Source organism: Gobius niger (genome assembly GCF_951799975.1).
Source record: "Gobius niger genome assembly, chromosome: 4".
Lineage (NCBI taxonomy): Eukaryota > Metazoa > Chordata > Actinopteri > Gobiiformes > Gobiidae > Gobius > Gobius niger.
In genome coordinates, this window is record NC_136855.1 from 14,330,600 (window position 1) to 14,348,596 (window position 17,997).

The 17,997-nt window shown below is 40.5% G+C and overlaps 2 protein-coding genes across 5 annotated transcripts in view; one reads left to right on the forward strand and one right to left on the reverse strand.

Moving 5' to 3' along the window:
• The first annotated feature begins 546 nt into the window (after window positions 1-546).
• On the forward strand, window positions 547-7,137 carry rs1a (retinoschisin 1a). The gene is made up of 6 exons (XM_079555389.1): window positions 547-626; window positions 761-783; window positions 1,978-2,095; window positions 5,068-5,209; window positions 5,335-5,530; window positions 6,683-7,137. Exons 1-6 carry the CDS (start codon window positions 575-577, stop codon window positions 6,833-6,835), a joined length of 684 nt encoding a protein of 227 aa, XP_079411515.1. The 5' UTR covers window positions 547-574; the 3' UTR covers window positions 6,836-7,137.
• A 4,769-nt stretch (window positions 7,138-11,906) lies between these two features.
• The window catches only part of LOC306961878 (cyclin-dependent kinase-like 5), a 50,932-nt gene continuing 44,841 nt past the window's right edge, over window positions 11,907-17,997 (reverse strand). For 2 of the 4 annotated variants that reach the window (XM_079554821.1, XM_079554819.1), the window contains 3 exons: window positions 16,562-16,729; window positions 14,224-14,511; window positions 11,907-13,012 (listed from right to left, as the gene is read on the reverse strand). In XM_079554821.1, coding sequence (XP_079410947.1) covers window positions 12,605-13,012; window positions 14,224-14,511; window positions 16,562-16,729 — 864 coding nt within the window. In that variant the 3' untranslated portion in view covers window positions 11,907-12,604. The remainder of the gene's footprint in view (window positions 13,013-14,223; window positions 14,512-16,561; window positions 16,730-17,997) is intronic. The other 2 variants (XM_079554820.1, XM_079554822.1) reach the window with 2 other exon arrangements.

Here is a 17,997-nt window from a genome sequence, read left to right on the forward strand (position 1 = left end):
TGGACTCTTCAAAAGTGAGAGTATATAGACACACGTAGAGCATAGGTAAATGGAAACCTTTAAATGAAACCTAACCCATTACTCCAGTATTTCACATATTAAAATCTCCATTTGTTCATTATTATGTATAGCACCGGAAGTCCCAGATATCTTAGCGGTTTTGAAGACATAATGCAAAGCTCTATTGCAAAAAATATCTTTAAAGGCTCATACTATTAAGACTTTACTATATTCTTCGACATTATGAAACCATTTATCCACATAATTCAAAGAGCCTGACCTCCATTTTAATCGACCTCTATATATTGGCTCTGAAAATGACTGTCTTTATCTCTTGCCCTCTGTGATCATATGGGCATTGCACCAGCCTTAGTGAAGCGCGGCGGTGCATGGTAGCGGTTGGTAGATGAACAGCTGTAGGAGGGGCTTTGTCAGATAAGGCTTGCTTTAGGTAAGGCCATTAGCGTCCTATGGATTACTCTAATCCAGCCTCTCCATCACTGCTGCTGCCTCTTGGGTGGCTGCTCAGTTATCCGTTCCACTAGACTGGTATAGATCTTCGCTTTGGTCCAACATGGCTCTCTACGTTCAGCATCTTCTCCTGGCCCTGCTTCTCTCAGTTAGTGGTAGGGAATTTGGTTATTTCTCACTGAAACATCAGGCCTCTTTTTGATGTCAGTGGCTGTTATGTGTGTACTTCTATGGAGGATGTACTAACATGCTTTTTCTCTTTGTGCTTCTGTGCTGAATGGATGGACAGTGGTCAGCATCTGGGCTCAGGAGGTAAGAAAAACACAATTTGCATGAACATAACGGCCTCTTTCATAAACCCTAACAATGAAAAGGTGCTGAATTTTAATGTGTAATTTATATACCATGGTAATGGGTTGTTTTGCTTGCTTCAGCCTCCTGGAGTGTATCTTCTAATAATTATCTCACGATGGCTTAATGATTTCAATAACAATGCTTGCATTGCACTTCACATGTAACACAAAGGTGCCTCAGTAAGATAATCTGAGCAGGAACATTAACAATAGCTTTATAGATTGTCATATTTTCTGTTCTTGCTGTCGATGACAGGATCTTTTTAATAATAATAGCCTCATGTTGATGAATATAATACAATTATGTTTAGAGGTAGTCGGCGTAAAGACAGATAGTAGATAGTAAGGCTCCACAATATATCGCCAACTTTGTTATCGCATTATTAGATGGAGCAATATCCATACAGGGAAGCACTGAGGCCTTCCATCTGAAGGAACATGTGTAAAAGGCCTTCCATTTCAGCCTTGTTTTGGTCTAAACTACCTTTTCTTAGGTCCCCAAATTATAGTTTAGTTTAGTTTATTTCTTATTTGGTGTCTTGCACTAAAGGTGCCCAGCCCGCATGGGCTTATAAGACACAAAAATGTAGGCAGACATCAGAAAAACATTAAACAAAGAGTGTCCTCTTCCGTGTAAGCCAAGCGCTGAACAAAAACTTAGACAAATGAAATGGCTTATACTTGAACAAGAACTTAAGCCTTTCCTCATCGGACATTTCAAACAAACGTACAGCAACATCATTATAGGTCCCCATAACAACTTAATATTAGGCACAATACTACAATGCTTTCATTACAGCTTGACACATTTTATTTAAAGGGCCTATACAGCATTTAAAAGTGTTAAAATTAGGTATTTTCCTCCCCTACATGTTCCAGCCATGTCCTAATGTGTAGAAGGGCTCAGACGTATTCACCACAACTGCCTCTAAAATCCTGCACTGTCACTCATCATGCACAAGCTTAATATAGAGGCTGCAGTTACGTGCAAGACCTAAGGTGGCAGTAGTGAGTATAAAATGACCAACTTGTATCTAGCCCCTTTAAGTTCCCATTTAAAAAGTGCTACAGTAACACCAGAGTGCTATAACATCCATCATAATAAGAATAGTTTGATGGATTACAATGTTTTTTCCCCCCTGTGTTTTTGCAGGCCGGCCTGTCTGAACCCTGGACCAGCCGCTCCTGTAAATGTGACTGTGATGAAGAGGGTCCCACTGACGGCGCCTCCTTCAGCTCTGGGAGGGTGCGAGGGGTGGACTGTATGCCAGGTACTAATTATACCCATCTATCAACCGAACCAAGGTCATTACTGTGGGAGAGTAGAAGGGCAAAATGCAGAGGGCGTACATTGCAAATACATGATGGTGTTATTTTTGTATGCTTAGTATCTATTACTATAATAACCTATTTTTGTGGAATAATGTGCAGTAGCTCCAAACTCACTCAATGTAGGTATATACAAACAAAGAGAACAAGTTAAGAGAACCTGAAGTACTTAAAACTTTTATCACCACTGGTTTTGTCAATAGATAAAGGCAATCTTTACCTTGATCTGTAATACGGATTGCAATATCAGCTTAAAAGTCCATTTCTATCTGGGGACTTTTTTTTTAGATACATACAGCTGATTTATGAACATGGAAAAGCCAAACCAAATACATAAGTAAACCTCAGTACAAGCATAAAAAGCTAAGAGCGTGGCAAGGTGACTGATGATTTTAAAGTCCCATGGTGATTATTGAGACCCAAAACTGACCAAAATTCAGATTGCGATTTTTTTTTTCAGAGCAAATGAACAACACACTTCAGTTCAATCATGTAAAGTAGCTGTGTATTGCCTTGTCCTTAAGATAAAGGCTCCACGATTCAAGACAGCATTGTATTGTTGCTACATTTCAATTAAAGGCCCTGACCTAATGAACACAAATGTTATTTCTGACGTGTGTTTATATGGTGAACTGCTTTCATGTTGTGAGAGAATAAAAAGGTCTGGCTGCACCCAGTGGCAATGGTTCATGCACAGAACTGCATGAGTTTTGGCTTTGGCAGCTCATGAGGCCGCGCTCCAATGGACATCGCTCAGAAGGTGACCCAGATGGTCAGCACAAGGACACAACAGTGTTTTGGAGAAAACGATCAGAAATTCTAAAAAATGCATCTCATGTGAAGGGCGAGACGTCCTCAACACCAAAATGACCCGACACGGATGACGGTTTAAAGACTTTTGTCCAGATTATTATGTGAATCCGAAAATATAACTGTGACTTACCCATTAGCTTTACTGTAATAAGTTAATTATGTGTTTCTAAGGAGATGGTACGGCAGTTTCTGTTCATACGCTGCACGAGGCGAGGGCTTTTCAGATCAGTCTCTGCCGCCAAAGAAAAAAAAAATCCCCCATAATTACTATTCTGTGAGCTCCCACTTTGAGCGTAGACTCTGAAAAACAGCAATTACTTCAGTGTGAGCCACAGATGAGGGTGACACGTGTCAAAGGGTCTTCAAAGATTTCAGTCAGTATCAACCACATAGAAGCTTATGAAGTGCTCAAGAGCTCTAGTTCAGTTTTGTGGTTCAAAATAATTATGAAATGTAGCCTCTATACTAGGTTATATCCATGTTGTTGTCATCTTCGTAAAGGTTTCCAAACTCGTCGTCGAGGAGAAGTTCTTTTTGCCTTTTTTTCAGAGAAGCTTGATCAGATGAACGATAAAATGCTCAGCCAACATCAGAGCGATTGACACAGATGAGTTGTACAATGTGCTTTGGGTATCTTGAAAGGTGCTGTATGAATGTTATCAAAGCCAATGTTAACAGGCATTACTGATTACTGGAAACTTGGCTCAACCTATAAAATGCTCTCCAAAAGTACATCTGGTCAGCCACTGGGTCGCTGTTACGCAAACCCTTATCTCGTCCTGACTCACACACCGCAGAGTAACTGAGGATTAGAGATGACCCACTGCCAGAGGATTATAGGCATAGTAAACAAAAGAGCAGCGGCACACTTGCAGTACACATGTTTTTGTATTTGTGTTATTATAAGTTTAAGTTATTATTAGATTACCATATCATATTAGAAATGATTACCTGATTAAAAAAAGGCATATTTCATTCTTACTACAAATTGATTTGATCTTACCAGTTTGCAAAGTATGCTTTATTTATTTAATCGCACTGGTAAGAAGGCAAGAATTGACCGAATTAGGAAAATTGTGACTAAAAGTGAACTTTGGAACATTTCTACATTTTGTATGAGGCTGTGTTTGTAAAAAATTGTATTTAATCTCCGTCAGATGGGAAACCTGAGTGGTTTTATTATGAGTTTCTGTTTCTGGGCTATGGATATTGCATCATCTAATACTATAACAATAATTTGACAATATGTTGGGTGATCCTAGCTCAATGCAAAACAAAATGCTATTGTAGTCTAGTTGTGGAATTTCTTTAGTCCTTCTGTATATTGTAACATTGTCACATTTATGTAGCGTCTTTCTACCTGCTTTAAGCACTCAAATCGCTTTACATCAAGGAACCAGTCACCCATACACGCTCTCATTCACACACCAGTGTACGCAGACACTGGTGGCAAGGTGGGTGAAGTGTCTTGCACCTGCTGTACTCTCTGCGCCACTGCCGTAAAAGCATCTAATGATAAAACCTTTTTGTCAATTGAGAACTGGCAGTGTTGCTCCCTAAAAGTCAATCCTGTGAAGAATCGGGATGTTAGAAAAGCTTTAGGAAGATGTTGTTCCAAACACTTGAAAATGTTCACTGCCTGACCAAAAACGAAAAAGTCGCAACCTGGATTTCACTAACTGTTATGATCAGTTGGTCAGGTCTAACAGCAACACTGTGTGCCCAAAGAATGAGATCAGCTGACGACCGGAACATCCTGAATGACCAGGTTATTCCATCAATAGATTTCTTCTTCCCTGATGGTGGATGTGCTCCCTCTTGTTCATAAACAACTTTTTTTGCAACTGTGTTATGTGTTATTATCTAATGTGGGACCAGTTGTCACAAAAGGACGATTCATGATTAGTATTTTTTTTAAACATGATGAATTGGAGGCTTAAGCCGATGGGACATGGCCATCTGTCCCTTGGCTGCCTTTGATGGACCCCATTGACTGAGACACAGGCCACTGCGAAGGGCTTTACGAAGAGGAAATATTAAAAACAGGCTTAATATAAAGATCATTTGTTTGTAATCTGGATGTGTTTGTTTTTCCGTGCAGAGTGCCCGTACCACAGGCCTCTTGGGTTCGAAGCCGGAGCCGTGGGCGCTGACCAGATCTCGTGTTCGAACCAGGAGCAGTACACGGGCTGGTTCTCCTCCTGGCTCCCCAACAAGGCTCGCCTCAACAGCCAGGGCTTTGGGTAGGTCCGGTGCTTTCTTTGCGACACAGGCCTTTAGGAATCACGTTGAACTGTGCAATGAATATGGAACAGACTACAGTTATAGTAAATGTAGCGTAAACACAATGGCATCATCTCTGTCCCAGCTGTGCGTGGCTGTCCAAGTACCAGGACAATAACCAGTGGCTGCAGATCGACCTGCGTGAGGTCAAGGTGGTCTCCGGGATCCTGAGTCAGGGCAGGTGTGACGCCGATGAGTGGATCACCAAATACAGCGTCCAGTACCGCACCGACGACAAACTCAACTGGATTTACTACAAAGACCAGACTGGAAACAACCGGGTGAGTCCTGGCACGCTGAAGGCTGCTTTCAAACATTAGACTGGTTTTCCACAGCAAACAGTGAACAATGTTTTTGTTTAGACATTTTACATCATGGACTTTGTTTAAGTTAATTTGAGTTCCTATCCATTTTCATTGCTCACATTCAGCTCTGTCGCCTGTCTTTACCTCAAGGCCACTGACTGAAGCACTGTCTAAATCAGTGGTTCGCAAACACGGTGCTTGGTCTTCCTCTGGGTCATTTGCAATTCTAGACATAATTTTGATTAGAGGTCATTTTATTTATGCTTTAGTCATTGATTTAAGTTAAATATTTTCTCTAATTTACATGCGGTTTAGGATGTGGTATTTGGTGTGAAAACTTTGGGAAACCACTGTGCTGTAACAGATTGTCTTGAAATCTTGCTGAACCTTTGTGCTACTTGTACTGCTCCAGTGGAAATAATGTTGTTCGCATCTGTAAAGAGAAAAAAAAAATAAAAAAAATAAAATAAAAAGACGGCTGCATGAGACAGTTTAACATTTAAATGATCTGGAACTGTAAATGATTTTGTGTTGATTAGGGGCAGACATTATAAGTTTTTTACTTCTTTCTGCTCCTTTTCATTCATGCTAAATGCTGCTGTTGCATTTTTAAATGAATGAAATAAATAAAAAAATGAAAATGAAAAATGAAAGAGAGATTAGGATTGTACTGTCCCACTGCAAGAAATGACCAATCAAATAAAATAAAAACGGTCACATTTATTAGTGCTTTTTCATGCAAAGTGCTTTATATCAAGGACCCGCTCACCCTTTCAAACTCTCATTCAAACACCAGTGTCAGACACTGGGAGCAAAGTGGGTGCCTCAAACCGCTGACCGTCCAGTCACAAGACGACCCGCTCTACAATCTGCGCCCCTGTCGGCCCAATTCATATCAAACCAGTGGATGTTACTCAAAAGTATTGTAATGCTGTGGTACATGTATTTAACAAAAGTGAAAGAAGAATTTCTGCAGCCTCAATTTAAACTGAGATTCTTCGTCTAGACTGATAGTATTGTGTGGGGATCATTTCTCACATCGCAAGTGATTTTACTGTTTAAGATGTTTGTTTAATTTTTGATGTAATTAGTGTATTGGTAATGTTTCCTCCATTCCTCTGTGTCCAGGTTTTCTATGGGAACTCGGACCGCACCTCTTCGGTCCAGAACCTCCTGCGCCCCCCCATCGTGGCCCGTTACATCCGCATCCTGCCTCTGGGCTGGCACACCCGCATCGCCCTGCGCCTGGAGCTGCTCCTCTGCATGAGCAAATGCTCCTGAACCTCTCACTCTCCCCGTTATTGTCCCAAACCTCGATGTTAATGTGTGTTTACACTTCATGAATATTACACGTGTCGCCCCAAACTGCCACAAACACAGACTTCTGGTTTACATTTGTCGGTGCTTTCATTTGGTCTGTTTGATCTAATGACCAACTCGGGTTCATTTGCAACAAAATGAATTCAAAGCAATAATTTCAAAACAAAGGCAGTGTTACTATGGAGGTTTAAAACAGGCTCCTCTATTGAATACCTTTGTTTTTATCCTCATTACTCTTATCAAAAGCGTCATTTCTACCAGTGCTGTGTGTTTGTAGAAATGAGAGATGTTTGTGAATTAATTTTCCATGGTGCTTTGGAAATGCATGTCTGTGCATTGAAAATGTCTTGTCTGTAACTTAATTAAAAAGATAAAACATTCCCTTTCCTCCATTAAAGGAAGTTGTGCTTTTTTTTTTTTTTTTACATTTCAGACAGAAAACAAGAGACGTGCTCAAAAATGTCCGGTAGGCTTTTATTACGAGACCCTATCATTTTAAATTATGGTCTGTGTAGATACAATATTGTTTTATTTACACCCTGTAACAAATGGCAAAACGTGAAACAATAGCAAATAAATAGTCAAATAAATACATAAATAATAAACATGTAAATATGTTTGACGCCTCTGGTCTGCAAGGCTTATAATGTTTTTGCAGTCACTCCTCTTATTTCCGTAAGCTAACAGTTTGGGTACACATTGAAGGGCACTTTTTGGGGATCATTGTTTAACAAAGCAATAATAACATTAGTCGTCGCTGTCATAGATGCTTTTTCACATTACATAAAATATATACACCATTTTCTCCATAGTAACCTCTTCATTTAGAAGCACTCTATATATGTAGTTTGCGTACAGCAGGGGTGTCCGAACGTTTTTCATTGAGGACTTTGGTTCATCAAAGAAAAAGTATAATCACACAAGGAATATTTCAAATGGTTGCAATTACCTTGTTCAACTGTGGATGTTTCTTTATTCCACCACATATGCTTTTTTTTCATATGAAGGTTCTGGTATTGTAAAAAGTCAAAAATGGTTTGGACACCCCTGGCGTAATGGGGACAAAAATACAAATCAAAAGTCCTGATGTAAATTGTGTATAATGTCTTTCCGTTGTGCATAAAGAAAATAGTGTAATCACATCACACGCAAAGCTCCTTAAGCTGAACAGTAGAATCGAAATTATAGTGGCTGGGTTTTTGCAAATCACTGCAATTATTTAGGTATTTAAGATACTTATCAGTTCCTGTGCATTTGGCTCAGAACATTTGTGACGCATACTTAAAACAGGAGTAAAGTTTGTGATAATAATCTCACATTCTCTGTATATCTTCATCTATATGCCACCATGTTTTCTCTATAATATCCATACTTTCATGAAGGTAGAGTGAGGTCAATCCCTGATCATGACTGTAAACGTGAAAAACAACACACAACTTCAAATGTATAAAATGGCTTTACAAAAACCTCCAAATCAAGTTTGTATCTTAAAATGTAAACAATCATATTTTTTAGGTTCTCTATTGTCAACACACCCGCGGGGGACCAAGCATTTGCAAATTTACACCATTTTCAAATGGCTTTAAATGCATGTTATTAAAGGCCTGTAACAGATTGGTTTGAAATAGTTTCACTTAAAACTTCTCTCTCTTTCAACTGTGTAGAGGTTGCATAATCTCCCTCTTAAAACATGCACAATATGAATCTACAGGCTAGATACTGTGTCCTTCAGTACATTGCTTGGGGAAAAGACCTTTGCGCTGTGCATCTAATTATACAGCATTTTTACAGCAGGAGGGGACCACTGGAATACATTATTGTGATAGTATTGCTCTCTGAAAGGTATGAAATACGCCCATATCCTTGTGAAGAATTTCAAATCGTTTAATTGATTGCAAACTCTAACATATGGGGTATAAGGCCTTTAAGTTGCAACAAAAGACAGAGGGCTGTTGACAATAAGAGAACATGTTCATGATGAAGGTAGTTGGTGAGGTATGCTTCGTTTACAATATGTAGGTTCAAAAGGCGCATATACTTTCAATAGGCTCTCTGTGTTCCAGACAGAAACAAGGTGCAGTTAAGGCTGTATGAAATGGCAGTCCAAAGCTGACAATGATGTGGGGTCGGTTTCACAAAGCTGTTCAAATCCAGTCACACAATTATTTAACCTGTTGCTTCCGTATTGACATATCTAGTGATGTATGTAAGCAAGCAAGCCCTGCAGTAAACGTGTAAGTGGAAAATTAGATGGATAGATGAATTAATGAAAAAATCATTAGAATAACAAAAAGACATTTCAGCTAAAAAATGAGGTAAACAAAAATGAAACATTGTGGTCTGTAATAATCAATTGAGCAACAAATGCTGGCTGTAATCTCACAATGGTAGTGACACCTATAGGAAAATTATGCCAAAGACTAGACTAAACAAAGACTCAATAGAGCATAAAAGCAAAGAAAGGCATGGTACCACCTGAAGCACCAATGCCAGTTTGAGAACTAGAGTTATCATTCTGCCCCTTTCTGTGGCAAAGTAAATATTTTAAACCTTAGATGTGCAGTAAATAACACACTACCCGACCAAACAAAAGGTCACACACTCTAATACTGAACCGCAGTTAGGTCTGATTACAGGGCACATTCGCCGCGGCATTGCTTCAATACACCCTCGACCGACCTGAACCAACTACAACCCCAGATCACAACAATTAGTTAAATGCTGCCGACTTTCTTTCTTCAGTCAGGCAGTGCATAATGCTTTTTAATACCATTTTGCGCATACTCAATGTTTTTGTTAACTCTTTGGATTGCAGTCCGCCAGTTCCATGTGTAGGTACAGGGAACAAGAAAGTAATTACACATGTAAGTACAGCTAAGGTTTAGTAAAGGTGTACAAAGTGTAGTTGCAGGTGTTTTGGCCAACTTTATAAAGTTTCAGGAAACAGACACTTTGTACACCTTTATTCAATGTTGCACTTAGATGTGTATTTACTTACATGTGTCATTACTGTCTTGTTACCTGTACCTACACATAAGCAAATCTAAGCTCGTGTTTGAAATGCCACTCACTTAATAAATCTATGCATTTATCATTTCTAAAGATTTGCAAACATTAGATTAGGCAGAGGAATTGAGTACAATATTAATATATAGAAAATTTAAGCAAAAAAACATTAAGTTGTATGTTCTTTGCACTAAAAATTCTGTATTTGTTTCTAATGTATGGCATAAAAGATTAAGCAATTATAACATTTTTGGAAGAAATTTATATTTAATGGCCAATGGAAACGCGTTCACTTATAGGGCTTTTCCACCAAGGTGTTGGTTCTGGGCTGGTTCAGAGCTAGTTCTGGTGCCGAGTTGGTTCCATACTGACTTGGTTTTCCACTAAAATGAGAGCTGTGCCTATTGTCATAGCAACGCTTTGGGAAGTCAACATCAAAAATGGATAGTAACATCTTACTACAGCCACTTCTGGTTATAAAATACAGAAAAATAAGTTTATGTTTCAGTCACATCAGCCGTTAACATTTTGATTTCTTCTTTCTAACTCTTGTTTTAGCTAAAGAGCCTAAAGCATAACAACAGTTTCCTCCACAGAGACTGTTTTGGCTTCTCCAGGAAGTTCTAAACACAAACTAACTAATATTGATTGTTTGTTGGAGGAGAGAGCCACGCCCCCAGCCGCTGACATCACTGGTGCTCGTTTCTTGGTCCAGCTTTTAACTGGTTCCCAACCGGCACCAGATTTTGGAACCAAGAGCCAGCGTTTTTTCAGTGGAAAACGAAAGAACCGGTTCTGAAACTGGAACTGGCCCAGCACCAGCACCGGCACCAGCCTGGTGGAAAAGGGCTATTACTGACCTCTAGATTATTCCCATTGGCAGACATGATCATGATGAGAAATGAAAAAGTAATATTCATAATAAATAAATAAACAGTTTTATGCAAATAACAGTTTTTTCCACCTTTGTAAACATGTTTGTAATTTCGAGTATTAGGTGTAAAGTTGGTCCGAGCTTTGCGAATCCTCCCCCTGGTAAACGTAAATGACATGTAAAGCACAGAGGCGTATGGTCTGGTCAACAGCCAACACTGAAGATGTAAACATTTGATCTTATTGGAAAAAAAAAAAGACGTTTCGTTCAAAGTGTCAGGGCTCGCGAAGTGTGTATATTGTGATAAAACAAACAAACAAACAAAAAAACGTGAGATTTTGTGAGTTATAAAGTGACATTTTGTTAACGACATATCAAAGTGAACCAAACACATTCACCTGTTGAACACTCTTCGTGACATATTGTATTTATCAACACATAAATATCTATCTTTTCTCTGTGCGGAAACTAAAGCTCTTTGCCATTACACATTTATTTATTCTATATTACTTTAAATTATTCCCATATATCCTACATACTGTGTCATTTATAGCTTATATCCTTGAATTGAAAACAAATAAATATCCAATAAATAATGTTAATATAAACTTCTTTTTTTTTCTTATCAAATAGAGTTGGAAAAGGTTCATTGGCAGTCTGTGTGTTGCAGTACAGTCCAGTGAGCAGACGATGGCGCCAGAGAGGCCATGCGGGCAGTGTCTCCTTTGAGAGTTTGTCTTTGCAAAAGCGTTGAAACCATCCGGATGAACAACAGCGAACTCGTACTGGCTCAGATCTGCACTGTGGGACAGCCCTGAAGACATATCACTTTTATATAACTATTTAACTCGTTTAATTAAGACCAGACACTGCAGGTGAATTGGAGAAAAAACAAATTACATTTACAGATGTCAATTGAAACTTCTAAAATCGAAGAAAGCGTTATTTTTTCCCCATGAATTAATGATATCATATGGAAATAAGACATTTTAAAAATCGCCTATATTCTTGAAGTGCAAAAATGTTATTTTTGGAAAGAGGCAGGTTTAAAATGTTGGGCTTATTCTGCTGACAAATATAAGATACAAAATGTTTTACCAAGGTGACTTTGGATATCTTGCTTTGTCTTTGAAAACCATAGCTGAAGAATTGCTTAAATTCTAGATTTGCCTTTGATAAAAATACACTTTGCTAGTAACATGTTTGAGAAAAGGTGCCTATAGGCGCATAATGAGGGTAGATGGTTGACCCTAATCAGCAAGAAAAAGCCTTAATGTTGAAATTAATAGTGAAAGTGTTTTGAGATCAAAGCAGCCGAGCAGCTTAGCATTATAAATAAAACCAAGTTTAAAATGATTTCAGTTATATCAACATTAGTTTTCCCTGCAGTGTCTTCCCTTAAAATAAGAAAAATATTGATCTGTTTGACATATTTGTCTATATAATCTAATGTATTGTATATTTTTATGTTTGTAACTGCCTCTTTACAAGTAGTTAATGTTTATAAACAATGTTGGATTTTACAAAATCTTCACATTATGTTTTTATCTGCTCGTCAGGCACAGAAATCTCCAAATCAATTAGTTGTATCTCTACTCATTTCATTGCATCTTTTGTGGGATATTCTAAAATGGTAAAATTCTCCCACGAGTTTTTACCTCACCTGCCCCACAGCGGAGTCTTCCCCGTGACCTCTCTTCATTTTAAAACCCTTCTCCTGTCCCTCAGCGAGCAGGGCGCCCTCTACTGTCTGTCCTCGCATGGACTGCTGTGAAAGTTGATCATTCACAGACACAAAGACTTAGCGTTACCCCAGCGAATAAGCTTCTTGTAAACTGTTGTCAATAGTTTCACAGCGCGGTTTCCTTCAGGTCGTTGAGGTTGGGCATCCTGGGGCGAGAGGCGCGTGTGAAAGTGGGTCCGTTCTGCCCTGGTTTGATGCCCAGCTGTTCAGGGGTGAACTGTGCGCCCTCGGCCCGCTGCAGCGCCGAAACGTGCCAGCTCGACTCGATCTGTCCCGGCAGAGGGTAGCTGGGTTTGCGGCTCTTGGATTGGGCAGAGCTGCTGCTGACCCCTTGGTGGACCCTGCTCTCCCCGTGAGCTCTTCCATCCGGGTAGCCGGGCTTGGGCGCGGGGGGCGGTGGGTTGGGCAGTGGGGGCTGGAAGCGCAGGTCTGGGGCAGGTGGAGGTGGCTGGGGCTGGCTAGAGGAGGAGGGCGAGAGGTGCAGCAGCCGGCGGAGAGACTTCAGCGGCTGGCTCTGGGGAGGACCACAAAAATAGGATCAACACAAAATGTGGGGGGCAGTTTCATGTTCCATCTGTTACGCCACAAAGCGAATACAGATCAAAGCGCTTCAGCAGTGGAAGAAGAAACAACCAAAGTGAACAGGATTACTCAAATGGAGTGAAATACTACTCCACGAGGGACCGTTATAACTTTTGTTTGTAGTCTGTATGACTTTTACTACTACTTTTAGCAAAATTTTACCTGAATATGTAAAATTTAACTGCATAAATTTCAGCCAATGTATGGCAAGGTTTCCCTTATCATTCTAATGGTAGGTGATATATATTATCGGTACAATATAGAGTTAAACTGACCGACCGACACCACTGGATTACCCCTGGAGTCAGCCCATCCCTGGATTCTAGGTGTATGTACTGCCCCTGGTCACCCCCATTACCGAAATGTGTTCAAATGTTGTGGAAAAATCTTGTTATAATATATATATATATGTATAATATATATAATAATATTGTAGTTGCAGTATAAATTTATAAAGAAAATTCTGTCTTAAAGGTTAAAAACTTGGCTTATGTTTTTGGATAGATGCTTTATTATTATTATTTTTTTAAAATCTATCTGTAGAGCATCCTCATGGCAGTCTTTTGGATGTGAATGGAGAACTTCCAGTGTCGTCAGATGACATCCTAAGAGTAGCAGGGGTGGTTTAGGCTATTCAGTGCAGCACTAAGGGATGCGACAAGACGTCCTGTACTTCAGAGACCAACACCAACGCATTTTCCAGCCCGGACTTAAAGTGTGTTTGCATAAGAATGAGATGGGCCACTCTTTTAAGGACAAGGTGCCTGTTTGGTTGAAGAGAGGTGTAAAGGAGGTTATATAATGGACAACTGTGGAAGACTCGGGTTCATGGGTCAGAGCCATCTGAAGGATGCCCCAAACTTGTTTTGGTCCAGGCCATGCGTGAGGCTCCGTTGACTACCACCTGCACCTACCGCAGCTAGATGCCGTTTGTCACAAAGACCTGCTATGAGCATGCTCTCTGGAGAGAATGAAACATTGGCATCCATTCAAAAACATGAGTCCATTTGCATAGTTTTTATCCTATAAGACAAAACTAACCACCTGGATGACTGAGAATGAGCCCCGTTTGATATTCAAGACAGTTATTGAATTTGCCGTACTTTTATTGCATGCATTACATTGCGTTTTCTTGTCATTAACCTGTGAGTGTGAATCCACTGGTTTCTCTGGCGGCCACTCCACTCTTTCTCTCTCCCTGCCTCTGTCCCTCTCTCTATCTCTCTCTCTGTCCCTCTCTCTCTCTCTCTCCCGATCCCTCTCTCTGTCCCTCTCTCGTTCCCGCTCTCTGTCCCGGTCCCGGTCGCGGCTCTGCTCTCTCTCTCTGTCTCTGTCTCTCGATCGCTCGCGGTTTTTCCGGCGGCTGCTGTGGTGGGACGAGGATTTGGAGCTCCTCTGTAGTGAGAGGTGCTCCTGACCGTTGCCAGGGACCTGTGAAAAATTCATATACACCATTATAACATGCATTGTCCAGCATTCACACATAGGGCGACCACATGTTCCTCTTTTGGTTTTACTGCACATGCTATCTATTGTCCTATTTATTTAAATGATATGCCACTTTTTTTATTGATGTCCTTTGAAATGTGTGTTATTATATCATTTGATCAGATTACTTGATATAGTATTCATTGACATCGCTTGGAGTGCAGTAACACAAGTTTGACAATTTCAGAATAAGTTCACCATGAAATCAACTGGCTCAAATCAATGCACACTTGTCATGGTTTTGAGCTTGCTCTTTCCATTCTCCCCATTTTTTGGAAGGGAGTTAACAGTGAGCAGTGATATTCAGCAAATTGTAAAAGCTGGGAGTCGAACCCACGACACGACAACAGAACAGTGCTCCGTTTTCAAAGCAAGTGTTTCTATTTCCAAGGAAGTCACATGAAAACCATCTAACTTTTGGCCTCTGACTGCTTTTGAATATGTTGCAGTAGAAATGTGTGACATGTGTATTCATAGTCATATTGTATGTCCCACATGTCCCACCAAACTGCTCAACTGGTTCCACTTTTCTGCTTTTTAAGGTGGTCACCCTATTCATACACAATTGGTAAACAGGTGAGTTTTGCGGACACAAATTACGGCAGTTTTTCATGTATTTGTTTGAGAGTAATAAAGTACATGCAGGGCCTCGCGAACCTAGGGTGCTGAGGGTGATGCAGCACCCCCTGGTGGATAGTTGCTCATTGTAGGGAATTAATAAATAGGGAATACAAACAATATAAAATTGGGGGGCAATTTTCTCCCTCATATGTTCCCACGGCTATATAAAAATAGTGAGGGCTATTATAGAAGGATTAGTCCATCACAAAGCTTTCCAGTATCGTCAGGTACATGTAACATGTGAATATTACAGCACCATGTTTTCTCACCTTGATTGTCTCCCCACATTTTACCAAACTATGATTTTTACCCTTCAAAATGAATTGATTAAACCTCTGAACCGAGCACATTTTCTCCAGTTTGGCTTAACCTTTATCTAAAAGCTTCTTGAAGTGTCAAAATAGCAACAAGACGAAAATGAGGCTGAAAATGCGACAAAAGAGATACACAAAAGTGACAAAAAAGTGATGAAAATGTGTGACGAAAACACACAACTAAGCAACAGAAGTGACAAAAAAGCCACAAAAAGTGATGAAAATTTGGCTAAAATGTGACGGAAACCTGACAAAAAAGCAATGGAAATAAATGTCAAAAAAGTGACGCCAAAGCAGCAACAACGTAAAGAAAAAGCTCCATTTAGAGTCTTTTTGTAGGTGTTTTTTTGCTTTCAAATGAGGCGTGAAACTAGCCTATAGGCTGTGACCTTCTGGATTTGGGTAAAGCTGAACTGGAAAATGTCCTCTGTTCAGGCGGGGGTTAAGAGGTTAAGGAGAAAAAAAACGAGTGCTCATATTATAACAATACAATATATGTCAAAAATGAAAACTTAATAAATGGCAGTACATAGTTGATCAAGGTTAACATAAATATAAACAGGGCAGTCGACCGAACGTTGATCCAGGATTCTTACAAATTTTAAATAATAAAAAATAGGGGTGGGGGAGGCTAACTTAACCTTCGTGCCTTGGACCCCAGCAAGTCAGTCGAGGGCCCTGGTTATACAGTAAATATGCATCATAGAGCTTTTATTTTGAAAATCCGTATTGCCAGGATTAGAAGGATTTCAAAATAAGAGCACAAAGAGAATCCAAAATCTTGAGAGTTACAACACTCTTCCTCCTCATGTAAATCGTGGTTCAAAGCACTACATTTTGTTTGATTATGGCAATTGTAATTGAACAATCAACGACACCATCATCCCCATGTTTTCAGCCCGGTTTTCTCTACTTACTTTGTGCACCTGGGGTTCGCACATAATTCTGGTGAAATTGACAATAAAGCCAACTGTGTTTTAGTTCTTTTGGTAAGTGTGGTACCTCTTCAGTATTTGGACTCTTGGAGAAGCATGCCGTGTTAGTGTGTTGTGGATTACTGGGGAGGCGGGGTATGGCGGGGGCGGGGCAGGCTGCTGTTGTACCATAGGCGAGCCCACGACAGGCAGCACTTTGACGGCGGCGTTGTGCTTCAGGCTGTTTTTGGAGCTGAAGAGCGGGAAAAGGCTCTTCTTGATGCTGGGGTTCCTTGAGTCCTCCATGTCAGTCTGTGGAGCAGAGAATGCACAGCTGTGAATCGCTCTCAGCAGATGTACAGTTTAATGCAGACTAATGGAGCTTCTGATTCTGTGCAATCTGCAACATTAACTCAAAACACGACCTTTTGAAAATCAGTCATCAGTAAGGAAACCTAGGATTAGTAATTATGTTGTTATTCAATTGTACAGAGTATAATTCCAACAAAAGGAGGGGCCATTGTCCGAGGATCATTGCTGTGTTTATGCGGCTGTGCATTAGAGCCGATGATGAAGGCATTATTATAGTTGTTCACTAGATTTGGTCACTGCGCTGAAGTTAGGCTGATGCTATAAAGTCAGACACTGCTCCACTGGCTCTGAGCAGAAGTCAGCAGTTATTGCTGTGCACTCCTGAAAAAGCGCTGTGTACATGGGTGAACCCAAAGCACAAGAACAGAGCAAGTCCTCCAGCGGACGAGCCAACGTCTCGACGAGGAAACTACGCTTGCAACAGTGGTATAAAGTTAATTTGACTCATGAACTTGTTGCTCTGCTCTCAAGTTTTTGAGTCCTGGGTGCTGTTAACACTGTTGTACTGTCTGTGGTAATAGACGTGGCTCTAGGATGCGGGGTGTGAGGGGAGATTACTGCGTGAGTGTGCAGGGCCACACAATTACCAGGATCTGCTCCTGCCGCTCTTCTGGGCGGCACAATGGTGCATGGTTCATGCTCATGACTCAAAGCAAGACGGTACCAGGTTCGATTCCCGAGTGGGGTCTTTCTGTGTGGAGTTTACATTTTCTCCGCATGTTTGGGTAAAGTTCCTCCAGGAGCTCCAGTTTCCCCGACCACTAAAAATATGTAGAACTGGTTCCCCTCTGGGACTCCAGGACTCCCCGGAAATTAGTTTCTTAATCTCAGTGGGACTTTCCTGGTTAAATAAAGGTGAAATAAATAAACACATCCTCCTAGGGTCAACATGAAACCATTCTGCTCGGTGCGCGCTGGGGAGAAAGGCAGGTCTGTGGAGTATCCTCTTCCACCGCATCCCAGTTCTATGACTCCTGACGCCTTTGCATTCCAAACAATACATGTTTTGTGAGCGAGTTCAGGAAGCGGAGCGGGAACACTGAAGTGTATTGAGCCATAACCGTGAACTGTAAGGCTTACAGGCATTGGTTTAAAGACTTCAAGTCTCAAGTGACATTAACGCAAATATTACAAATATTAACGTCAATATCTTGAAAGCGAGTGAAAAGTCAGGACGGCGGCTCCGTAGGCAGGAGCGGACCATAGCG

Bases quoted from the DNA above. Each gene is read 5' to 3' on its own strand.
- rs1a (XM_079555389.1), top strand. From the start codon at position 575: ATGGCTCTCTACGTTCAGCATCTTCTCCTGGCCCTGCTTCTCTCAGTT. The intron at 627-760 runs GTAGGGAATTTG...ATGGATGGACAG, and splicing joins CCTGCTTCTCTCAGTTAGTG to TGGTCAGCATCTGGGCTCAG. The intron at 5,531-6,682 runs GTGAGTCCTGGC...CTCTGTGTCCAG, and splicing joins ACCAGACTGGAAACAACCGG to GTTTTCTATGGGAACTCGGA.